This window comes from Neophocaena asiaeorientalis, unplaced genomic scaffold (assembly GCF_003031525.2).
Source record: "Neophocaena asiaeorientalis asiaeorientalis breed wild unplaced genomic scaffold, Neophocaena_asiaeorientalis_V1.1 scaffold116, whole genome shotgun sequence".
Taxonomy (NCBI): domain Eukaryota; kingdom Metazoa; phylum Chordata; class Mammalia; order Artiodactyla; family Phocoenidae; genus Neophocaena; species Neophocaena asiaeorientalis.
Window position 1 is genome coordinate 4,677,279 of NW_020174561.1, and position 26,836 is coordinate 4,704,114.

General features: G+C 36.4%; 1 protein-coding gene across 1 annotated transcript in view; it reads left to right on the forward strand.

The window, feature by feature from the left end:
* The window catches only part of FAM3C (FAM3 metabolism regulating signaling molecule C), a 48,019-nt gene that overhangs the window by 14,313 nt on the left and 6,870 nt on the right, over nt 1-26,836 (forward strand). The window contains 6 exon segments of the mRNA XM_024757817.1: nt 3,194-3,298; nt 10,527-10,556; nt 11,332-11,455; nt 21,882-21,940; nt 23,053-23,103; nt 25,270-25,354. Of these exon segments, the coding sequence (XP_024613585.1) occupies nt 3,194-3,298; nt 10,527-10,556; nt 11,332-11,455; nt 21,882-21,940; nt 23,053-23,103; nt 25,270-25,354 (454 nt within the window).

Below are 26,836 nucleotides of genomic sequence, written 5' to 3' on the forward strand. Positions count from 1 at the left end.
CCCCTCTAGCACAGCCACTGTGTAGAGGAAATGCACACTTTACATAGAAATTTCTACTAAGTAGTGTGTGTCCATCATAGGAGACAGCTTGTCATTTCTCAAAATCAAGATAGTCATTCTTTTAATTATCATCTCACCAGTAAAAAAAAAATATTCTTATGGGGGCGTCTCTAAAGGCATGGTTCTAAAAGTACGTTACTTATTTAAGCATGGTGATTTGAAATAAAGCAAGTTTCTCTTTCTCATGTAATTCTACATTCATTCTAGTTGAAATTAACTTTGTCATCTAATCCATTTCTCTGATTTTGACTATTGATACCAAGGTTAATTGATGAGTAATTATTCACTGAGTGCTGATGTTATATTTGACACTGTTCTTAGTATAGGTCTCAAGGGGACTGTCTTTAATGAAGGAATAAGGAAGATTAGCTATTAGTTTATTGATTGTAGACTAATTAATCTCTTCTAATTAAAAAAAAAAATCCTGGTTGCTTTGAAATATCCTTATAGCCGTTATTCTTACAGTGAGGCATTAATATCTCAAGTTTATGCTTTTTGGTTTGTGAAAAATAGGGACACACTCAGATTAGTACAGTCCATGGCTGGAAGTAGGAGGGAATCAATTCATGGGTGGAATGGGAACTGTGGTGTATTGTGGGTAAGCCCCTCCCAGTCCAGAAGTGGATGGTGACAGCTCTGGAGGAGCCCCTCTGCAACAGGAGGTCCAGAACCCTACCGTTATGGAGGCTGTGCTGGTCTTCACCCGCCTGCCCCTCTCAGGGACCTTCTGCTTGTTCTATCACCAGTTAGTTTCTCCGCCTCTAAATTCTCTGTCTCTTAGAGCTTTTGTTTCCTCCTGCTTCCTTTGATGGTTTCTTATACTTCAATAGGTCTTGGTTTAAAACTAAATTCTGCTGCTGACTAGTTTTGTGACCTTAGGCAAGTGATCTAAATCTTTGACCTTGTTTTCCTTATTTGTAAAATGAAAAGAGTATCTTGAAAGGCTGTGCAAATGAAGTTCTGCTAATAAGGCACTTAGATCTGTAGTAGGCACTCACTAAATGGTGTGTGTATATTTTATGTACATGTATGTATATGTAAATATGATGTATATTGTTTAGTGTAGGCTTAGGTTTAGCTTGGTATTGAATTTAGTCCAGAACTTTTGTGTATTATAAACTTGGTATCTTAATCACTGTAATATTTCAGTCTTGAACAATGAAGGTTTGGTACATCTGCTTTAAGGGACAGGGAAAGATTACTTGCACACGCCCATGCTTGCTAGAAAATGAGATGTTAAGCATGTCATGTGACGTATAATCTTCCAGCCCTTGGTCTTAAATGATCCAGAAGGAATATGCCACCTGTTAACCTTTAGCAAACACTTGTTTAGAGTGTTACTGTGTATCAATACAAGGCACTCTACTAGATCCTGTGGGGGAAGAGTTCAAAGCCTAATGGAATTTTACTCGCTTCTGTGCTGAAAATGTAGATGACTTGTAGTCACTCTTTTTTTTTCTTTTTATTCAAACAGAAAGTCACAAAAATTATAATCATCCTCATCAGTTCACTCAGTCCCATGTAATTAATATTTTTTTATCTTGATCTTTTGTTAGCACTTTTATGAATTCATCAGTTTTCCATTAGAGTTCTGAAAACGCTTATTCATTCAGTTCAGCAGTATAGTCAGTTTCCAGAAACCCTTACTTGTCAGTCTTTTGCATGAAAACAGGAAGCAGTTTTGGAAGGGGGAGAAGGTACAAAACAGGAGGCGGGGTGGGAATTGATTGGTTTAGTAGTTAGGCTTCCTCCTTGCCATCTCATTTCTATATTTATAGAGCGTTTCTAAATAAAAATGAGTAGCTCTGAGAATCTCCTGCTTCTCAGCATCGTCAGCCCTTCTGAGCATCATCAGTTCATTCATTTCCCATCCCCGTAAGGATACAGTCCCAGTCTCTACGTTGATGAAATTAGGATGAACACAGTTCTTTTTTGCTTTTCCTTATCCGGTAAGTTGAGTTTTGGTAGTTTCCCTGAAGAATGTGGTAATTTGATAGTAGTGGAGAACCTTACAAAGCACTGGGCTCTGTCAGGATCCCTGGATTCCTGTCCTTGTGCTGCCGCTAAGATATCTGTAATCTTGGGCAGTTGCCTCACTTGTGGGCTTTTGTTTCCTTAAGTAAGGATAGTGAAATGACTGCTGATCTTTTAGATCAATTTAAATTAAACTTTTGGTAAGAGAGGGGAATGGAGATTATATAGGCAAATATTAATATTGTTTCTGAATAGCCTAATGAGATGGCTCTGAAATTCTAAGAGTAAGAAGATGATGTTTCTTTCCTGTCATTTTTCATGTCCTTTCGTATCTTGTACTTTTTCTTTCCTAGATTTGCTTAGCTGTGGAGAAGAAAGACAAGTGATGATTCACATTAAGCAGTTAATTAATTAGTAGCAGTGCTAATTATTTGTAAGGCACTCAGAAATAATTAAACATACAAAGGTACGGAAGACTAAGAGTCTGTTCACAGAGCTTACCATGTAACCATGTTAAATGTGACAGGTGCCAAATTCAGTCCTCCAGGAGTGGGGAACGCGTGGCTTAAACTTTGGTGTTAAGTATGAGGGGAGATATTTCATTGTTCACCATACCAGGAGCACTTGTGTGCTTCAGGAGATGTGTGGGTTGGTGAGGACAGTAAGCCTGTTACATTTCACTTGAGAACTCATTGCCGAGTGGACATCCTGGTCCGTTGCCTTAGTATCTCTGGAAGGTTCAGTGTTTTTGTATTCTCTCTGTCTTGTATTGCCCTTTATCACTGAAAAGGATTGAGAATGTGTCATCCTGCATACTTGGTGGCGGTGTTCCATTGGCCTTGATACTTTTGTGTAGTCAGCCAGAAGTTGATAGCAGGTCATTTTTTTTCCATGAGAAAACTAAGCAGATGCCTCAGGCAGTCCTGTGTCTAGGTTGCTAGACAATCTCATAATTGTTTGATCAGAAAAATCAATCAAAATAGATTGTTGGTACAGTTTTTGTTGTAACTCAAGTAAAATTAAGATCCAATAGATAAGAAGTAGATATTTGTTAGTCTTAAGAATTTTTTAAATACACTTACGTTTTTCATGGAAATGCATAACTAAAAATTCGATGGGCTCATAAGCTCATGTTGAATTATTTCTGCCCTTTATCTAGGTGCTGCAAAGTTGGTGGTAGCTGTGGCAGTATTTTTACTGACATTCTATGTTATTTCTCAAGTATTTGAAATAAAAATGGATGCAAGTCTAGGAAATCTATTTGGTAAGTTTTGTTTCTTTTTCCCTTCCTTAAATTTTATTTGTGATGAGATTGTCTTTAAATTTTTACCAGTTATCAACATTGAGTTACTCTGCTGTTTAGGCTGTCTAGAAAAGAAAATGAAATTATATTGGTAAGTGTGATTCATTGGAATATTCTAAAATGTACAATAGAAAATCTTACAATTAATTCAATATAAAGCACGAATCTTCTATTCAACATTTTGAATATATTTAATGGGGCCTGTTTTATGCATGCCTACGGACATTATTCATGGCATTCTAAATGCACATGCTAGAAGATATCACACCCTATTTGAGTTGGCTGCTTAAAAACTTGGAACCAAATCTAACCCTCAGTTAGCAAGTGATTAGGAGTCATGATAATGCATTTTAAATACCAGCCATAGAAATCCATCTTGCTTTCCTACCCTTATTTTCCTTCTGCACCATTTTTCCTTTTAGCAATTTATTTGATGCTATGTTGTAAATGTACCACTACGAGCTGCCTTAATTCAGTTTTAAACAAAATCTTTAAGTTGATAAAATAAGTTAACATTTGAAGTGTTTGAATAAGCTTTGGCTGAGCACTGTTTAAAGTATTAAAAAATAACTCATGAAAGGTCAGGCTCTGAAACCTAGAAACAGTATTTTGACCTAGTAGGCAGAAATCGAATGAAACAACTTTGAGATCTCTGGAATAGTTGGTGAGTTTTGCTTTCCGTAAATTAATACAAGACCGAATACATTCCCTCTCACATCTAGTTTCAAGACTCCCTTAAACCAGTGTTTCTCAAACTTCGATGTCAAGGGAATCTTGATAAATGCAGATTCTGATTCAGTGTCTGGGATGGGGCCTGAGAGTCTGCATTTCTAACAAGATCCCAGGTGATGCTGATTTCCCATCCATGGACCATATACTAGGTATCAGGCTTTAGACAGTTCTGGCATGTAGTCCTCAAGTTTCTGTATATTTTCATTTCTGTACATGTTCAGGTGACTTTTCTTACAATGACTACTTAAAAGTACTTCCTTGTTTTGCACTGAATTCTGCCTTTTATTCTCCCAAGTAATTTCAATCCACTGATCTTGCTTTTACCTGCTGGAGCTCTCTTCCACATTAATGATCTGTTAAATAGTTAAGTTGTGGTTATTCTCCTCCATGCCATCTTTTTATAAGTGTTCATCTTATCAAGTTATAAAATCCTCCCTTTGAACCATTCTTCTTAATGCACTGTTTATTTTCCTCCTGTCAGTTTTTTGGCACCCATCTTAAAGTGAAGTATCCAGGATCGAGCGTAGAATAGTTGTTGCAAAGTGTAGTGAGAATTGTCTTGACTTCTCCTGGGCTATGTGCGTCTGTTACTGCAAAGGGCCAACCTGGGGTCCTTTGAGAGCACAGCTGGTTTCAGTTGAAGGATGGGGCACAAAAACATGGAAGGCATTGAGGACTTGTTCAGTGTTGCTGTGGAAACAGTGTGCTGTAGCTAATTCTTCTAAGTAAGGTTGATGGTAAGGGAGACAACTTTGGGGATGGTAGCTTGAGGCAGAAGTAAGTTGAACATTTTTTTCTTTTTTGAAGTAATAGAGAGGTTTTCACTTCTCTATAGGCCGCGGGCAAAGAGTCAGTGAATTACAAATCAATGGGAAGAGATTAAACAGAGAGAAAAGGATGATCCTGGAGAGAAGGGGGCCACGGGACCATTGGTACAAATGAAAAATTACTTTGGGAAAAGGCCCACTGTTTTCAGAGAGAAGAGGCTGGGTGTGGCCACAGTGTTTCCCTGGTTTGGATCATCATCTCCAGTCTGGATGGTTTATTTGGACATTGCAGGGATGTTCTTGGGTCTATTTCTTATCTTTGATATCTGCCTATGTCACCACTGCCAGAGCAATTCTCTTAAAACTCTTGAACCTTTAGTATTTCAGTGGAGAGTAAAATCTGAACTCCCTGCTAGGATGGCACTCAGTCCCCAGCCTGCCTCTGCCTTCCCCACCTGTACTCCCCCACCCTTCCTGCCCTACCCACCCCGCCCCCCGCTGGCTGTGCCCACATGCACGTGATCTACAGACACAAACCCTGTCCTGTCCTTTCCTACCTCAGCCTTCATTCATGCTTCCTCACCCCGCGCATCTTTCTCATCTCCCCTTCATCTGTTAATCCTTCTCATTTTTCAAAACTGCATAAATGCCCCTTCTTGGGAGAAATTGTATTTTAGTCTCCCTCTTTTCCCTGTTAGAATGTTTCTCCTTTTTCTGAACTGTCCATTATAATGCATAGTACTTATATCTCAATTTGGCCTGATTTTATTCTGCCTTACGTTATAGAATTTCTTTTATTCTTTTTCATGTATTCGGCCTCCCTTACTGGAGAATGAATGTTGAGAGCAATAATATCTTAGTGACTCACCCAGCATCTAGCGCTGGGTCCTGTACATAATAAATGCTGATTGAGTGGAAAATGGATATAGGTAATTGAGGATTAGGATTTTTACATGGGGAGGAGGAGTATTTTCAAAGTGGGATTCATTTAAAGCTGTATTAGTTGACAAGCCACTGGTTGTCAGCTATGAACAAACACTGAGCTACTTTAACTAGGATAGTCGTCTTTCTTAATTTTCATTTTGATTTTTCCTAATGTTACGAACGTTCAAGTTTTTATTGTGTATGTTTTAGCTATTTAATTTAGGCATTCTTAGGGCAGATGGTTTATTTTGTTGTCATAACTGAAGTTAGGACAACTGAAGTTATGTTTTGTATCCACAAAACCTTATTGGATTCCAATCTATTGAATTGGTGAAAATTTAATTTGTGTGGTTAGTTTTAATTCTTATTTCAGAATAATTCAGCAAAGATGGAGATATGGTTGTGTTTGCCATTTGTTTAGCATCTAACAAGTTTAACTCAACATTAAGATTGTTTCTATAATCAGTATCTTAGAGGGACCCATGAGATTAACTATAGTTCTTTTGGTGGTGAACTTTTCCCATTTTTCAACTTGTTGATATAATAACTTACTTGATAGTTTATGTAAATTTACATTCAAGTTGATTATATAGTACTGTTTTAGAAAAATACAACATTTCTAGAAAGGAAGAATGAAAAATTTTGCCTGCAATTAGTAGTTGAAATAACCAAAATAGATTCTGATTTTTTTTAAACAATTTTTAACTTTTTAATTTAAGATAATTGTGGATTCACATGCATTTGTAAGAGATAATATGGAGAGATCCTACATACCCTTTACTCAGTTTCTCATTGGTAACGTCTTATAAAGCTACATACAGTGTAGTGTCACACTAGGACATCAACATGGGTACAATCTACCAGTCTTAGTTATGATTGTGGTTTAACATAGTGTTAGTTTTCAATATGGATACTTAACAGCTAGTAAATGTACTGAAAACAGTCCAAAATATTTTTGCAGTAAGTACTTAATATTCTCTTTAGTCGATTTATTTTTACCTTTCAGATTTAAACCACTGAAATGTTATATATATAAATTATTTGAGACATTATTAAAAACTAAAGTACAAAGTAGTTCTATTGAATTTCTTTAACCTGACTTGTTGAAAGACATTCACTGATAAAACCAAATGTTTATTATCGTTTCTTGAAGTGAAAAGCTGAATATATTGAAAGACATTAAGAATTAAAACTATCAAGGTAGTTTGAGAAATGAAAGTTGCAGAAAAGGAGGGATTTTTGTGTTCGTGTGTTGTGCCCAAACTCTACGTGTGGAAAACATCCCGTTTTATTTATGAAAATTTACCTTTTTGGCCTCCAGGTGCTAAAATTCTCAGAACTTCAGGCCAAATAGAGGGCTTTTGCTTGTGATGCATATTGGATAAAATTTGTTTTAATCTGAAAAGTTTTTCACAAGAGGCTTTTTTTTTCCTTTGAGCATCTTCTCCCCTTACTCTTACACAAATTAAATGGAGGTGATGTTATTTCTCAAAAATCTGATGATTAAGAAACATTTACCCCAAATTTTATCCCAGTAAAGTTTTTTAAATTGAGTTGCATTGATTTATTATTTATTTATTAATACCTCTTAAGTTTTCCAGTCAAACCCATTTGACCATTTTAGAAGCTCATCCCTGGTTTTCCTTCTGTCTCCTTTTCCTCAGCCACACTCTTCCTCTGAGTGTTAGTTGATGATTAATGTCTCTAAGATTTCTCTCCTCAGCCCTCTCCTCATTTTATCTCCTCCCTTTGTGTGGCCTCATCATTTGCCAATTTTCCAGTTTATATCTTCATCCCAGGTCTCATTTACAGCTGGCCTCTAGACTTCTGCCTGGGTCTTCTCCAAGTGTCTTAAAATTAACAGGTCCACAGAGAGCTCAGCACCCATTACCACACCCCATCTCCTCACTAGACAACAAACATTTTGAGTGAGAGACAGTGTTTTTGTTCTTTGGCTCATGTAAATGGATAAATGAATGCTTCTAAAGGCAAATGTCTGAGCGGTAAACTTGATTCCTCCCTTTCCATCACCCTTCCATCTGGTGTGTTCCACAGCCTTAGTTGTTCTGAGCCTGTCTACTTTTTTCAAACCCACAGTCACTGCTTTTGTTCAGGTTGCTACCCTTTTTTACCTGGATTACCTTAGCAGCGTCCTTGTCCTTGTGGACTCCTTGTCTCGAGTCTTGAATCCTCTGCAGTCTGTGTTCCACTCTGCAGTCAGAAAGATGGTTCTGAAAGCTCCCTATCCTGCTTCCTGCTCCTGGCAGGACTAGTGGTTTTTATACCTGTGATCATTAGACCTCAGACAGTCCCATTTTGTTGGGGGGGGTGGTGAATATAAGTCTGGGTGCTAGAATGAGATATGGCTTTGAAAACTGGCTCTGCCGATTACTAATTATGCATAGAACAAATCCAGTTGCTAAACCTATCTGTTCTCAGTTTCTTTCTCTTTAAAACAGAGGTGATGGGCAAATCAACAATACATGCAAAAGTACTTGATAGAGTGCCCCACATATGTGAATGAGCTGTTATATTACAATACCCTGTTTTGATCCCACTGTCTTCCCCATATCTGGCTATCATAAGTTGGGTATGCCAGCAGTCCTGATTTGAACAATATTGCTCCGTAAGCATCTTAACATCTGAGCCTGATGATACATGTTTGTTTAGGTCTAAGTGAAATTGAGACTTTCTTTTTTTTTAAAATTAATTTATTTATTTTTGGCTGCATTGGGTCTTCATTGCTGGGCACACGCGGGCTTTCTCTAGTTGCAGAGAGCAGGGGCTACTCTTCGTTGCGGTGCGCGGGCTTCTCATTGTGGTGGCTTCTCTTGTTGCGGAGCACGGGCTCTAGACATGCAGGCTTCAGTAGTTGTGGCGCACGGGCTTAGTTGCTCACGGCATGTGGGATCTTCCCAGACCAGGGCTCGAACCCGTGTCCTCTGCATTGGCAGGCGGATTCTTAACCACTGCGCAACCAGGGAAGTCTCAAGACTTAATAGTCTGCATGCTGCTAATCACTGGTTGCTAGTCACTCTCTGGCTTTCATTTTCTCATTTACAAAAGTGAGAGCATTGGACCGAATGGTCTCGAATTATTTTTCCCTTTTGTGACATAATTAAGGAAAAATGATATAATTAAGAAAATTGAAAGAATGAGCCCCAGCACCCTAATTTACTAATTGATCATTTTTTGTTTCCTTCAAGTCTTTGTCCTTATCCGTGAATATATTTAGTACTCACAGATAAAGTTTGTTTTTGGCTCTATTCCACGCATTAAACTTTTCCCATGTGACTGCATTGCATTTATGACTTCAACAGTGCATAATATTCTGAGTGTTCTGTAGAGTTAATGACCTTCATTTACTTAGTCGTTTTCCTGTTTTTAAACATCTACATATTATTTTCAGCTTTAACATTCTCTTCTCCAGTTTCAGTACTGGTTTTACAGGAAATTCGCAGTTATCTAAAATAGTACAGAACTAAAAACTAAGTGACTATTTATAGTCAAACAGCTGGCAAACATTTATGACACTGCATGCTTATTAGCTAAATCAGGAAATGGCTAGCCACAATACTGTTGATGATCTGAATTGTAATCTCCTGGGCTGGGATCAGATGTTTGTGCTTTTAAAAAACTAAGTGTAGATGTCCAGGTTGACATCTACTGCATTCGGGTTAAGATTTGATCAGAAAATTCTGGCTTCCTTGAACTGATAAATGATAAATGATAAAAACTCCTAGTAATGACCTTTTTTTAAATTATTATTGTACCTAATACATTTCTATTTTAGGGAAATTAAAGCTTCCTACCACCACTATCCCTCTTGTGTGCTTCCCACTCCCCAAATCTCTTAGCCTAACCTCTGAGATAGATAGGACTTTATATGCATATGTACAGTACACCATACAGCAGCAACAACTTTTAAACACCCTGATAGTCACCAAGTATATATTTAAACTCATTTAAAGGGAAGTTTGAAATACTGTATGATATCACTTATATATGGAATCTAAAAAGAACAAACTCAGAGAAACAGAAAAGAATGCTGGTTACCAGGTGTTGGGAGGGGGCGGAGTTAATGAGGAGACATTGCTCAAAGGGTACAAACTCCCAGTTATAAGATTAACAAGTTTGGGGATTGAATGTACAACATGGTGATTATAAGCTAATAATACTGTCATATACTTGAATGTTGCTGAAAGAGTAGATCTTTAAATGTTCTCACCACAGAAAGGAAGTGGTAAGTATGTAATGGGATAGAGGTGCTAGCTACTATTATTGGGGTGTAGTATTATACCACTATATGTACCGGTATCGTAATCATTTTGCAGTTTTTAAATGCATCATATCAAAGTGTTGTGCACCTAAACTTACACAATTTTATGTGTCAACTGTATCTCGAGAAAGCTGGAAAAAATAAAAAATGAATTTAAAAAAGTTAAGCTTCTAGAGTAACTTTCTGATTGGGATTTAAATTTATAATAACTAAAACTAAACATAAAATGTAAAGGTAAAAACAAAGTACTCTATCAATAATAAAATAATACCCTCCATAATTCCTCTACATAATTGTTTGTAGTGAATTATGTAGCCTAAAGTTACTTTCTCACTTTTTCTCTAAAGTGATATTCGTGTTTTATGTATTGTATACTAAGCAATAATTCAAACACATTTTTATAGGCCTGTTAGCTCCACACATGTTTAAAAGTGATACTTGCCAATAACTTTATTCTTTCTAACGAAGATAACTTTTTTTTCCTTAGCAAGGTCAGCATTGGACTCAGTTGCACGTTGTAAGTATTTCATCTCAATATTTTGCAGATGGTTTATTCTTTTTCTCTTAGGCATATGAGAACCTATATTCAAACAATGGATATAGTTCAATGTGAGCAAAACTGATTTTAGAAATTATTAAGTTTTAAGGAAGCTATTTGGTTGGATAGCTCAATATTTTGGGTATGTATTTATAATGGATATTTTGTTCCATTAGTGTTTTTTAGCTTCAGTATTATAAGTACAGAAAGTGTGTAAAAGAATTCCTAGTTAGGGGATATATGTATATGTGTAGCTGATTCACTTTGTTATAAAGCAGAAACTAACACACCATTTGTAAAGCAATTATACTCCAATAAAGATATTAAAAAAAAAAAAAGAATTCCTAGTTAGAACTAGTATGTGAGCAGATATTCAGTGATGCATCAGGCTTTTTACTGTCCATTATTTTGCATATATGGACTGGAAATGCAAAGTAACAATTCCAGACCTCCCCCATCCTGGTTTTTTTAAATAAGCTTAAAAATAATTAGATAAAATATATTTACCCTCATGAAGATCATGTTACTTGTTCCATTTATGTTAACTGTTAGCTTGGTTCCTAGGAGGTTCCGTTTTGTTTTGTTTTGAAGTTCTTTGAAACTCTCAGGAAAAAAAAAAAAACTAGCATGTAGTTTAAGATATGTATATCTTGGTGTTTTGCATAATGCCCTTTGTGATTTGAGATATGAAACAAACTAAATACAGAGTCTGTTAACATTGTTTTCTTAAAATAAATTTTTTTTCTCTCCAAAGCTACAAAACCTCCCAGATATAAATGTGGGATCTCAAAAGCTTGCCCTGAGAAGCATTTTGCTTTTAAAATGGCAAGTGGAGCAGCTAATGTAGTAGGACCCAAAATCTGCCTGGAAGACAATGTGTAAGTATTTATCAATTTGGAAGTATAACGTGTGCTATTAAATTTTAGCAAATTGAACCTGAGTTTAATGGATCCTTTGACAATGTATTGGGCATGCTTTTACTAAAGAAAAGTGATTTCCATTTCCATTATACAATTTTTCCCCACTCATTTAAGGAGTCTTAAAGTTCTTACATTCCATATTAAGAGTGACATAAGAACATAGCATTTATTCAGCTTCGTGTAAAGATGAGAGATTTCCTCTGAGTAAATTCTCTACATCCCAACTGGTAGTCATAGACACAAGGTGGCTGTTTAATTTTGATTCTTAAGTAATAGGGGAAAAGTTAATTCATTTAAATTAATTAAAAGTTCAGTTCCTCAGTCACACCAGCCACATTTTAAGTGCTAATAGTCACGGACAGCTTGTGCCTACCCAGTTGAACAGCACAGACAGAGGGCATTTCCATCGCTGCAAAGAAGTCCAAATAGGACCGTTTTTGTCAAATAGATAGCACTGCCCTAGATAATGAACACTTTATCTTACAAACCAACATCTTCCATCTTAAATGTTTGAATGCTGCTTGTTGAAGTATGAAATAACCCAGCAATAACCTCTAGTCCATTGTGGCCCAGAACTGCTTGCCACTAAACTGAATGGTTTCCTTTACTGAGGTGCTCTACAAAGTATACTTTTTACGTTTTTTTCAGCCTCCTACCCCAGTGTCCAACTTGATTGTGAAGTTCCTGCCTGTGAAGTTGCAAACCTTACTTTCAGTTGGTTGCTTTTAATCTGGTCTTGCCTGAAAAATTAGATATGTGAGCTTATTTAAGCTTCACATAAAATAATATATGTACCATTAATATGTAGAATAAAGAGTGAGGTAATTTTACAGATAGAAGGAAACGAGGCAGTTTTTCCCAGCATTTTGTGTGTCTTTTCTTTTTAATATAGAAGCGCTAACATTTTTATCCTAACCCCTTTTTCAGTTAACCATGCATAGGTTATTTAGCCTCTTAAAATAACACTTTTCTTATAGATTAAAGGCTTGAGCTAGGTGATCTTAAGGTTCCCTACTCATTTCCTTTTTCCTCATGCTGATGATAATCCATTGTCCTCTGATGTCTCATAATAGTCTTGCTTTACTGAATTGAATTAAAAAGCACTTGGATTTTAGAAGTTAGTAGATTTTGCATTAAATAACATCCTTCGCATTACCTTAGAGTGTTCCCATTCACCATTTTCACCTTTTTCACCTTGTTTGGCTAAAGGGGCCGGAAATTTGATTCTGAATAATAAGCAGAAGTTTTCTTAGAATGCCCAGCCCATGGTAGATTGTCTTTAGACACCTCTGCCCCCTTGAAGTATGAAAGTTTTAATGCAAAGAAGAAGAGATCAAACTCTAATGAAGACTAGCAGGTTCTCTATTCACAGATTAGAACAGGTCAAAAAGAAGAGAGAAGCATATGTATGCAGGCAGTGGAGTCTGGTAAAATAAGTTCGGGCTCAGAGCCAGAGAACTTGGTTCTAGCATAGTGGGCATGTCATGTAGAATTTGTATTTCAGTTCGTTTAACCGTAAAATTGAGACAGGCTACCTATCCATCCTCTTTTCAGGAATCATTCTGCCATTCCCATGAGAGGCTAAATAATTGATGGGATTTTACAGTTTTGCCTCAGGCCCTGAAATCTAGTCCTTGAAGAAGGACTGAATAATTGGCCAGGGATCCCTAGTGGAGAAATAGGGACAATTCACAGTCTAGTACCTTTTCCAGTATATTCTATTTCTGTATTGAAAGTTTTTCCAGGGAATTCCCTGGTGGTCCAATGGTTAGGATGCCGCGCTTCCACTGGCAGGGGGTGCAGGTTTGATCTCTGGTCGGGAAACTAAGATCCTGCATGCTGCGTGGCCAAAAAAAAAATAATAATAATAAAAGCAGATTGATACATGGCATATTCATTTGTAGCCAATGGGTAATTTGAGACATTAAATAGCATGTTTCTAGAAAGTTTTTCCAACAAAAAATGTTAAAGAAAGAGTCTAAGTTTTCTTAGCATCATTCATTCCATTCACTTATTCAACAAATATTTGCTGAGCACAGTCCCTGCTTTCATGGAACATACAGTATAGTAGGGAGATGGATATTTAAGAAGTAAATGCAAATAAATAATTAGAAATTGTGGCACACGCTGCACAGAGCAGCAAAGTGTGAAGAATACTTACTGGGGCAAGTGAGGTGAGGTCCAGGTGTCCAACTTTAGATTGAGTGGGTCAAGGAATAATTTCTCTAAGACAGTGATGTTTAGTCTGAGAACTAAAGGATAAGAAGGAAGACAGCCAGGTGAAGAGTGGGGGAAGACCATTCTAGACAGAAGGAAGAGCATGCTTGAAGGCCCTAAGATGGGACAGAGCTGGAGAGAAGTAAGGGCTAGGCGAGTGGAATTTACAGGCCATGCAGGGAAAGAGATGAGATCTTTTTCTGAGTGTGCTGAGAGGTTGCTGAAGGTTTTCAAACTCTGGCATGTCATCACTTCATTTACATTGAAGAAAATGATCTGACTGCTGGGTAAAATGATTGGAGAAGTAAAAGAGAGCAATCGGAGGGCGATTACCATGGCTGCCATAGCTCTTCAATTCCACTCCCCCCACCCCGCACACAGTTAGCAAGAGACTTTTTCTGCCTGTGTACCCGCTGAAATATGTAAGTGAATACTAAAAATACATAAGTAGAAATTTTAATATTTTCCTACACATGCTCTGAGCATATGCAAACTCATTTTGGAGACTACTAGTCCAGATCATTGCTTCTCAGTGGGGTTGATTTTCTCCCCAGGGGACACTTGTCGAGGTCTGCAAACATTTGGGGACATCAGAGCTGTGGAGGTGCTGCTTATAGAGGCCAGGGATGCTCTTAAACCTCCTACGGTGCACAGGATAGCCCTTCCACACGAATTATCAAGTCCATAATATCATCATAGACTGAGATTTAGAAACCGCAGTACAGATAAAAGATGGTAAGATAGGGTCGTGGTCATGGTTTTAAGGACAAGTGGACGCAGTCAAGATACATCATGGAGAATGAGATGGTTTTCAAGCTTCTCATTAGTTAGAAATAGAAAATCCCGGGTATAAATATCTGGTGTCACACAATACAGGAATTGTAGCTCTTTTTCTTTTGTATTAGAGAACCCATAGAGTTTACTAATATTCAAGATACAGCTTTTATTTCAGGCATTTACTCGTATGATTTCAGTTTATATGAAGTTGATATTAGGAATAATACTTCACCTTTTATTATAATCTTAATGTTTGGTACAGAAATTATATGGCAGACTATTTTGAGGGATTTTTTTTTTCACACTGAGAGGCAAGATAGTGTTTTGGGCTGTGAGGTCCAAAAGGTAAAATCAAGGATACTTTGTAGGTACTTACATAATCATTTAAAATATAAACATTTTAAAAAAGTAAAAACCATTTTAATGTCATGAGTGGTAAAACAGAACAGCCAACCAGCCAGCCGGCTAGTTTTGACCCATGGGCTGTAGTTTGTTAAACCCTTCTCTAAACGAATCATAATAGCTAGAGCACGTTGGAGGTATTTGAAACAGAACTCTGTTCAAAGTTGTAGAATCTATCTATAGATTGTATAATCCTTTTTTTTTAAGCTATTTGCCTGCAGGTGTGGAGCGGTGGTGGGGCGACCTTCATATTCGTTAAGGATAAAAGAAAATATTTCAACTTGTGTTAGTAAGAGGGACTAACCTTTTATACATTTAAAATCTTTAGTGGTTTGTCCTTTCGTGCTGTAGGTTTCCCCTGATAGAATTTAGTTTTTAAAACTTGATAAGCTACTGCCCTCTTGTGGGAAGCCTATGTCATAGTGCTGCTTTGTTGCCTTTATTTCTCTGCTCTCTGATAGACGCAGCCACACACTCCAAATGATCTCTGTTGGAGAAGACGCCGTGACACTTAATTATTACTCTAACAGGTTAATCATAGCTGTGGCTTCTTCATATCAGTGATGGCTACAGCGCATTTCTGAAAGGAGCAGAACAAATGCAACTTGGAGAAGACGCCGTGACAATTATTACTCTAACAGGTTAATCATAGCTGTGGCTTCTTCATATCAGTGATGGCTACAGCGCATTTCTGAAAGGAGCAGAACAAATGCATTTTGAAACTTCCCTCTTATGCAGCAGACTTGTTTGGTTCTTTTATGGCCCACCTTTCACAACTGGTCTTGCACACACATAAAAAAGGCCTGTGTTTTACTAACTACATTTAAGTTTTAGAGAACGAGTGAAATTTTGAAGACAGATATGCGACGAGTATGGGTAAATAGTTAAATGTTACTAAGCTTTTACAAATCAAATTCTTATGCTTTTCCTTTTTTAATGGATCTTGGAGTAGAGTTTTTTTTTTTTTTTTTTAGTTTTGAAAAAATTACAGAAATATCAGGCCATTGCAAAGATAGTACAGAGAGGTCTCATGTGCTCTTTACCCATTTTTCCACGTGGTTGTATCTTATGTATCAATAATTATAGTATAATATCAGAATGGAAATTATCAGTTAGTATAATGTGTGTGTTTAGTTCTATGTCATTTTATCATGTGTAGACTCATGTAACCAGTACAGCAATTAAGATACAGAATTATTCCATCACCACAAAGATCTCTTTCATAACACCCTCTAATAGTCACCTCCACCATCACTGACCCCTGGAAACCACTAATCTTTTTATCATTTCTATCATTTTGATGTTTTCAGAATGTTATATAAACAGAGTCATACAATATGTGACCATTTGAGATTGGATTTTTTTCACTCAGGACAATGCTTTTGAAATACTGGTTCGTATTAATAATTTGCTCCTATTTTATTGCTGACTAATATTCTGTGGTATGGATATACCACAGTTTATCCATCACCTTTTGTCCTCAACCAGACAATTTCAGTGCTTCTAATTTGGGCTGTTATTGATAAAGCTGCTATGAACAGTCATATAGAGATTTTTGAATTTCGAATACATCTTTATTTCTCTGTAATAGAATGCCCAGAAGCTCTGGGTTGTGTGGTAAGTGTAATGTTTAATTTTGTAAGAAACTGCGAAACATCGTCCAGAGTGACTGCTCCATATTACATTCCATCCAGCAGTGCATGAGAGATCCAGTTTCTCTGTATATTTACCTGCATTTGGTATTGTCACTATTTTTTATTTTAGTTCTAATAGGTGTGTAGTGGTATCTCAATTATCTGTCCCTTATGTCTAGTGATGTTGAACATCTTTTAATGTGTTTTTTTCCCACCTGTATATTCTCTTCAGTGAAATATCTATTCATGTCTCTTGTCCATTTTCTAATTGGATTGTTTGGTTTTTTACGGCTGAGTTTTGAGTTCTTTTAATATATTCTAGATATGCATCCTGTTGTCAGATATGTGGTTTGTAACTGTTTTCTTCCAGCCTGTAGCTTGTCTTTTCATTCCACTTACCAGGGTCTTTTGCAGAACCAAAGTTATTAATTTTAATAAAGTCCAATTTATCAATGTTTTTCTTTTATGGGTTATGCTTTATTGTTTGTTTATGGATTGCTGTTATGCCTAAGAACTTTTCAACAAGCCCTAGTTTTCAAAGATTTTTCTCTACATTATCTTCTAAAATTTTTATAGCTTTATGTTTTACATATGAATCTGTGATCCATTCTACATTAAGTTTTGAATGAAGTATGAGATTCACATTAAGGGTCAATTTTTTGGCCTGTGGATATCCACTTGCTTCATTACAGTTTGTTGAAATGACTGTCCTTTCTCCATTGACTTGCTTTTCCTCCTTTGGTAAAAAATAAGTTGGCCATACTTCCACTAGTACATTTCTTTGTTCCACTGGTCCACTTCTTGTTCTCTCTTTGTTCCATTGATCTGTATATCTATTCCTCCACCAACACCACATGCTGTTGATTATACTAGTTATGGAATAAGTCTTGAAATGAGGTAGAATGATGCCTCCAACTTTACTCTTTTTTTTTTTTCCAAAATTGTTTTTAGCTACTTTAGTTTCTTTGCCTTTGTATATGACATTTTAGAATAATCTTGCCTCTATCTACAGAAAACCTTGCAGGGATTTTGTTAGGAATTTTGTTAAACCTATATGTTAATTTATGGAGAATTGACCATCTTTACAATGTTGAATCTTTCAGTCCATGAGTATGACATGTTTCATTTATTTATGTCTTCTTTCATGTCTTTCATCACCATTTTGTGGTTTTCAGCATAAGGTCCTACACATGCTTTATTAGGTTTATACCTAAGCATCCCCCCTTTTATTGAGCAATCATAGATGACATTGTGTTTTTAATTTCAGTTTCCTTGTGTTCGTTAGTATATTGACACCCAATTGATTTTTATATGTTGATCTTGTATCTTGTAATGTTGCTGAATTATTACTTCCAAGAGGTTTTTTTGTTCTTGTTTTTGTAGCTTCCTTGGGATTATCCAAACATGCAGATGACAAACATGCCATCTGCAAATAGGGACAGCTTTATTTTCTTCCTTTCCAATCTATATGCCTTCATTTCCTTTTCTTGGAAGTCGGCTAGGACTTGCAATACTGTGTTGGGTAATAGTGGTGAGAGCAGCCATCCTGGACTTGTTCCCAATTTTAGAGGAAAAGCCTTTAGCCTTTCACCACTGAGTATGATGTTACACAGTAGTTTTTTTGTAGATTTCTTTTTTTTTTTTAATCAGTGTGAGGAAGTTACCCTCTATTACTACTTTTCTGAGACTTTTTATCATGAACGGGTGTGGAATTTTGTCAGATGCATTTTCTGCATTGAGATGATCATGTGATTTTTCTTAAGCCTGTTAATATATAGTGGATTACATTAACTGTTCAAATAATTAACCTTTCATCCTTAGACTAAACCTGACTTAGTCATGGCTTATGATAATTTTTTTAAAATATACTGCTGAATTCCATTTACTAATGTATTGTTAAGGATTTTTGCCTGTACTTTAATGAGGCTTATTGGTTTGTTGTTTTCTTGTAGGTTTTGGTACCATTGTAATACTGGCTTTGTAGAATAAATTGAGAAGTATACCCTTCACTTGTGTTTTTGGAAAGAGTTTGTGTAGAGTTGGTGTTAATTCTTTTTTTAAAAACATTTGGAAGACGTCTCCACTGAAACTCTCTGGGCTTTGGAGATTTTGGGGGTGGGGGGAGTTTATATACAAATTCAATATTTTTCATAGTTATAGGACTATTTAAATGACCTATTTCACAATGGATGAGTTGTGTTAGTTTGTACTAGCTCAGGAATTGGTCCAGTTCATCTAAGTTGTCAAATTTACATGTGTGGAGTTGTTCATAGTATTCCTTTATTATCCTTTTGCTATGTGCAGGGTCTATAGGGACATCCCATTTCATTCTTTTTTTTTTAATTTATTTTTGGCTGCTTTGGGTCTTTGTTGCTGCACACGGGCTCTCTCTAGTTGCGGCAAGTGGGGGCTACTCCATTGCGGTTCACGGCCTTCTCAGTTGCGGTGTGCAGGCCCTAGGGTGCATGGGCTTCAGTAGTTGTGGCGCGCGGCCTCAGTAGTTGTGGCACACGGGCTTAGTTGCTCCATGGCATGTGGGATCTTCCTGGACCAGGGATCGAACCTGTGTTCCCTGCATTGGCAGGCGGATTCTTAACCACTGCGCCACCAGGGAAGTCCCCCATTCATTCTTGATATTGGTGATTTGTGTCTTTTTTTTTCTCTGTCAGTCTTATTAAAGGTTTGTTAATTTTATTGACCTTTTCAAAGAACCAGCTTTTTGTTTCATTGATTTTTTCTCTATTTTTCTCTTTTCAGTTCCGTTGATTTCTGCTCTTTTTAATTTCTTCCCTTCTGCTTTAGGTTTCTTTTTAGTTTTGTGAGATGAGAGCTTAGGTTATTAATTTGAAACTTTCTTTTTAAATGTGAGCACTTAGTGCTATAAATTCCTCAATCTCAGTACTCTTTTAGCTATGCCTCACAAATTTTAATAAGCTGTGTTTTCAATGTGTTTTTTAATTTCACTTCAGACTTCTTTGACCCATAGACTATTTAGACATATATTGCTTAGTTTCCAAGTGTTTGGTGATTTTCCTATTATCTTTGATTTTGATTTCATTGTGGTCAGAGACAAATTTGGTATGAGTTCAGTTCTTTTAAATTTGTTGAGGTTTACTTTATGGCCCACGATATGGTCTATCATAGTATATGCTCCATGGGTTCTTGAAAAGAATGTGTATTTTGCTGTTGTTGGGTAGAACGTTCTTTAAATGTCAATTAGACCATGTTGCTTAATGCTGCTGTTGAGTTTTCTATACCCTTTGTAATTTTCTGTCTATCAGCTGTTGAGAGGGGTATTGACATGTCCAACTGTAATTGTACATCTGTTTCTCCTGTCAGTTCTATCTGAGTTTGCTTCACATATTTTATATCTTGATTGCTTAGTATTTTAATTGATGTTAATATAGCCACTCCTGCTTTCTTTTGTTTAAATAGCTTTATTGAGATACAGCTCATATACCATACAATACATTCATTTAAAGTATACAGCCAGTGGTTTTGAGTGTATTCAGAGATGTGTGCAACCATCACCACAGTCAGTTCTAGAACACTATCATACCTCAGAAAGAAATGCTGTGTCCTTTAGCTATTGCCCTCCTGTTCCATTCCCATCCCATTCTACTCCGTCTCCCCTCCCCTCCAACCAGCCCTAAGTAACCACCAGGTTTACTTTCTGTCTCTATAGATTTACCTATTTTGGAAATTCTATATAGATAGTATTATATAATGTGTAGATTTTTTGTGTGATTAGCTTCTTCACTTAGAATAGTGTTTTCAAAGTTCATCCATGTTATAGCATATATCAGTACTTCATTCCTTTTTATGGCTGAATAATATTTGATTGTACAGATATGTCACATTTTATCCATTCATTAGTTTGTGAACTTCTGGGTTGTTTCTACTTGTTTCTTGTAGACAGCATGTAGTTGGGTCTTATTTTAATCCACTGTGCCGGTTGCTCTTTTCATTTGATATGTTTGGACTATTTATATTTATTATAATTACTGACATGTTAGAACTTAAGCCTGCCATTTTATTCTTTTTTTTGAGAAAATTGTCTTCTCGTATTTGAAAACGTATTACATGATTTGACAAAAACATCACACATATCATTAACAGACAAGGGAAGTTCCAACATATGTCTTTATTGCTCACTGTTTCAGCTTTTTCTTACTTTGTCTTACTCTTTAAATGAAATAGCATCCAACTTTTGTATTAGAATTTTACTCATTCATCACTTGCAACCATAGGTTAAGCACAGATGAGTTATATGAAAATCGTCTAACACATTCTGTGAGAATCAATGGCTAAGTGAAATTTATAATAAAGTATATATTTTATTAGTTGTAAAATGTGTGCTACAGATCCTTTCTGTCAGTAAAATTTATAATAAACTTACGTCATTGGTTGGGAATGTAATTATCCACAATAGGTAAGAGATAGAAACAATCTAAATGTCTGTTGATGGATGGATAAAGAATAGATAGATAGATAGATGGTATCATATACGAATACGGTTGTGTGTGTTCACACATATGCAACTCCCCCCTCTCCACCAACCTCAACCCAACCTCAATGATTGTTAATCATTGAACAGCACATCACTGTGAATTTTTAGAATAGAAGGTACCTACAATTTTAGTTTAATAATTCTAATTCAACAAACTGAACTGATAACAAGCAAATGTTTTATTCATGCCTTCTGTTTCACAGTATTTATTATCTTTATGTCATGGTCTATGAGCTGCTAGTGGTTGATTACTGCAGAATGACATTACAAGTCTCATGGTTAGATGCGGTAATTATATGAATACAGTATTCCTTCTTCTGGGTATTGAGAAATTTTGCCTTGGTAATCACTAAGAGAATGTTCACAATTAAGTTAAATTCTTCTTGCTCTCAGATTATAAAATATTTTAGTAGCATCTCGCTTCTGTTACATGTCACATTGATATTGTAGAAGGTAGAAAAGAGGTTACCCTTGTTTGTTCCCTTGAGGATGGTGCAGACTATGTGCATAATGTCCGCATGTTTGAAGGATTTTCTAAAATGGTATTTCATAACCTGACACACAGAGCAGCAAGAAATAGTCTAGTATTTCAGCACTAATACTTTGTAATATATATTTCTATTCATGAAATCTTATTTAAGAACAGTGCTTTAAAATTATTCAATGTTAGACTGTCTTCTCTGACTTGGTAGAGACCTTTCAGTCTCCACTGCAGTACTAAACAATTGTACGTATATATAACATCCCCAACTTTTTTTTTTTTTGTCATGGATGGCTTTATTTCTTTAATGTATGTTTATGTTCAGTATCTAATTCTAAATTTGTCTTGACTTTCCCCCTTCAGTTTAATGAGTGGTGTTAAGAATAATGTTGGAAGAGGGATCAATGTTGCCTTGGTAAATGGTAAGAATAATTATTTTAGCTTATGAATGTACTCAGTGTATATTCATATGTCCCAAAGTAAAATGCACTCTAATATCAAGAGATCAGGTGAGAAAGAGCCAGGCTTGACATTAAAAGCCCTCCCCACACCCTCCCAGAACACCAACTGTAGGTCGAGACTCTGCATCTCAGTATTTATAGCGTGCTTTCTTGGAAGCATCCAGCTTGCTGTCCAGTGAGTAGAGAACTTCCCACGAGATTGTCAGGAGACAACCAATCTAACATTAAACTGATGAATCCTTGCTGCAGATTTTGGAATCCTAACATAATACAGATGGGCGTGAATGAGGGTTTATAGAATGACAGAGCGTGGTGGACTACTGGATGGGGTGTGGGGCTGAGTGAAGAGTAGGAGTCGATTGTAATTTTTCAGTAGCGTCCACGTTGAGTCCTGAACATCTCGAGTGTTCTTGCAAAATCACATCTGAAAATATGAACCCATGAAGTGAGACTCAGCTGCATACTCGTCTTCTCTTTCTGGGACAGTCACCCTTGTAAATCTATAGGGTGATTATAAACTACAGCCACCTTCTCCAGTTCACAGTGTAGGAAAATATTGTTTACTTCTTTCACAAGAGATACATTTTTGTGTTTCTACTTTCTTCATTTTCTTAGCTATAAAATGTTCTATACATATTTGTCTATTTAATTGATAGCAAAAAATTTTTTTTCAAAGGGAATTATATATAAATTTTTTGAAAGATGGCTTTGACAATAGAAAATAGCATGATTTATTTTTTTTTTTAAAGGTTTATGTATTTTGAGGTAATTTTAAAATAAGGGAAGATGGTAACACATACGGATGAAAAATAGCTAACTTCCAATGATCTACAGTCAACAGTGAACTTCTGTTTGCTACTCTTCAGCTTATAAGATTAGTGAGAAAGTCGTACTCAAAAAACACCCTTTTAGAAAAAATGTTCAGATGCATACAGTTCAAAGTTTAAGTATTTGTCATAATAATTCTTTCTCTGCTAATGAATTCACATCAGTCATTGGATAAGATCATTTGTCTTATATAGTGTAGAGTATATTTCAGTTGCATAATTTGCTGTGAATTCAATCTCTTTCAGGAAAAACAGGAGATCTAATAGACACCAGATATTTTGACATGTGGGGAGGAAGTAAGTATGAATAACATATAAGTGTTCTGTTGCTGGCACTGAATCACATCAATATAATGTAGCCCATTAATGAGAAAATAATGGTACTAATTTTGTGTTAGTTCATTTTATTACTCTTTCTTTTCACTGAATGTCTAGCTGTATTTAAGTGATCAGTCATACTGCATACACTTTGCTTTTTATAAAAATTGTTGGTGATGTGTAATTAAGAGCAATAGTATCACAATCGAGATTTTTAAAAAATCTGAGTCCTACTTTTTGCAGGACAACTAATTCAAAGCTTCGGGCTCTTTTAGGTTTCTGCCTGAAATTTCTAAAAAAAAGAATAAGTAATTTGAAGAAGGACATAACCAGTGTAAGCATTCTTAGCTGACTGAATTGATTTCTTTTCATATGATTTTTCAGTCTCAAAACTAAGTTTATAACCAGGATTATTATTCAAGTAGATGAATATTTGAGAGAAGGAATGGAATTTCCTTTCTGGTTTACTGGACTAAGAACAATCCACAGATGATCTTCCTAAGTTGGAAGTTCCTCAAGGAGCAGGTGGAAGTTAGTCACCAGCATGCAGAGGGAAGGAACCGGCACCTCGAAGAAGGATGTGCCTGAGAGAAGGAAGGCCAGCACTGATTTAGCTTCTGATTCTTTTCTAAGTCGAGGCTCTCCCCTGCACCTCCCCATTCTCATCCACTTTGTATATTCCCTGGAAGCAGCAGTTGTTAGGCTTCCTGAAATTTATCTTGTTTTCAGACCATTCAGCTTTTCTAATATTTCTTCAGCTTGTAATGAGATAATGCATGTATTATTTATTTTTTAAATGAGATCAGAAGAACTTTGCATAGCTGTCAAAACTGTGTAAACTTAAAATGTACCATCAATTTTAGATACTAAAGGCGTAATTGGTTCTACCAAAATTTATTGCGTGGAATAACTCTCATAAAACTATTGTCGAAATCACTCATGTGACCAGCTCTGGTATTTCATCTCAGGTGGATTAACTACTGCTAAAAATACTCCTCAAATTAAGAAGAAGTTGTAAATTACTGCCATTTTTGGATTTAAATCGAAGTGATTTGTTAGCTGCTCTGTTACATTTTTTCTGAATTAAAAATGCTATTATTTTAAGATAGAATTCAGTAGAGAAAATCTTTGGAATCTTTGCTGTGGAAAGAAACTGAGTAGATTTGAAGGAACCCAGTTTTGAAGTAGTATTAGACTTGCGGGCTGTAAGGAAACCTGACGTTGTAAGGAGTTCAAGATGTAGAATGATTTGCAGTACCTGATCAGCCTCTTTGGCATCATCAGTTTATTGTCACTGAAGTGGTGTTTAAGCCCTTCTGAATCTTGATATGCTAGATGAAGCAGGTAAAGACTGCAATATTTACCTTAATTAGTTTGGCTTTTAGTGATAACTAACCTACATTCCTTCCCCTAGTTTATAGTAAGTAGATATGCCCAGAAGTTTCTTTAAATCAGTGTGTGTGTGTATACGGTTGTCCCTTGTATCTGCAGGGGACTGGTTCCAGGACCGTCCACGGATAACCCATAATCTGCATATGCTCAAGTTCCATAATTTGACCTCCGTATCTGCAGTTAGGCATCCGCGGATTCAACCAAGTGTGGGTTATGTGGTACTGTAATACTTATTGAAAAACAATCTGCGTATAAGTGGACTCCTGAGTTCAAACCCCTGTTGTTCAAGGGTCGAATGTATACATATTTATATAATTTTTTTAAATTACAGATCCTTTTAGGCATTAAATAAAAGTTCTCTGTCTTCATTTTTAGAAAAGTATCTGTGCAAACAATTTGCCATGTACTCAGGGAGTCCATGAGCCTTTCTCCTGCTCCCCTAAATTTCTTACTTTAAATCATAAGTCATGCTTTAATATGACTTTGCTATGGTTTTTTCATTTAGCCCCTGGAATATCAGTATAAAAAACGTACAGGATGAATCAGGATTGGGAAATTTTAAGTTGATGGGAAACTTAATTTTTAACCTGTTCGTAAGATTTGTCTTTCTTTTGGTTACTCTACGTTAGAAATTATTGATTTACAAGAACTTCGTTTTTATATTACTAACTTTTAAGAGATTATCATGGTGTTTACTCAGTCATTTAAAAAAAAACCCAAAAAACCAACCCTCAACCCTTTCTTTTTTTTCAGATGTGGCCCCATTTATTGAGTTTCTGAAGGCCATACAAGATGGAACAATAGTCTTAATGGGAACATATGATGATGGAGCAACCAAGTATGTAAACTTAAAAATTTATGCAACTTTTCAGTTATAATTTATAATAATATAAGAAATACATTTTCAATGAAAACATTTATAATACAGAGCAAAGTAATCCAACTTTCAGATGAACACCATTAACATTTCTTTATTTTGCCTTCTTCTTTCTTGTATTTATTGTGATACAGTGTTGTGAAGTTAGAATCACGTTGTACATGAAGTTTGTTATACTCATTTATGTTCTGTTTTTAACAACTATATAGTTTTCTCTGACAATAATATTCTTCAGTAGCATTTTTTAATGGCATTTCCCGAAGTGTGTTCCGTGAACACACTTTAAAGCTGTAATGGCTCTTTTAACCTTTTATCATGTCACGTTTCCAGGTCATTTTACCCTCCTGGTTGGATTTCTTGGGCGTTCTCTAGGTGATTATTGTCTCTCTTAAAATGGTGCCCCAAGTTGGACATAGTGTTCCCAGATGTGGTCTGGCCAGTACAGGGTACAATGGAGATGCTAGCTCACCATGTTTGAGAAATTACGTTTAATATTCATGGAGACTAGTGTTGCATTCGTTTGCTTTTGGCAGTCACATCACATTTTTGGTCAGCTTAAATTCTCAGATCTTCTCATTTGATCTCAGATTTTTTTTTTTTTTTTTAAACCACTGCCAAGTCAGGTCTTCCTCCCCATTTCAGAACTTGCTTTGTTTAATGTGAATGAAGGACTTTATATTCATATATCCTTGTTAAATTTAATTTTGCTGTTATTGGCCCACTTGGTCTCGATTCTGACATTTGTCCTATGAGGTTTCCATGGCCCAGGCTTCATACTCTCTCCAGAGTCATTCAGGTGTCTAAATCTAAGTCATTGACAAGCATGTTTACCACAGGCAATGTGCCACCAGCTGGAGGCCACCTCCAAGGGATTCATCTAGTCATCAACTGCAGAACTACTTTTCAGACAGTTTCCACTGTATCCTAATAGGCATACCATTCAGTTGCTGTTTAATTATTTTATTTTCTGAGACCATCAGATACTCACTTGAAATTCATGAACGATGCTAATTATAATACCCTGATCTACTGCCCCAAAACCTCTTCTAAATCTGAAATATATGAGATGATGTTAACTTGGCTTTATTTATTCCTGCCTCCTTCCAACTACCCGCTCTCTCTTTTTTTTTAATTAAATTTTTGGCCGCGTTGGGTCTTTGTTGCTGCGCACGGGCTTTCTCTAGTTGCAGCGAGCAGGGGCTCCTCTTCGTTGCGGTGCACAGCCTTCTCATTGTGGTGGCTTCTCTTGTTGTGGAGCACAGGCTCTAGGCGCGCGGGCTTCAGTAGTTGTGGCTCACAGGCTCAGTAGCTGTGGCTCGTGGGCTCTAGAGCGCAAGCTCAGTAGTTGTGGCACACAGGCTTAGTTGCTCCACAGCATGTGGGATCTTCCCGGACCAGAGCTCGAACCCATGTCCCCTGCATTGGCAGGTGGATTCTTAACCA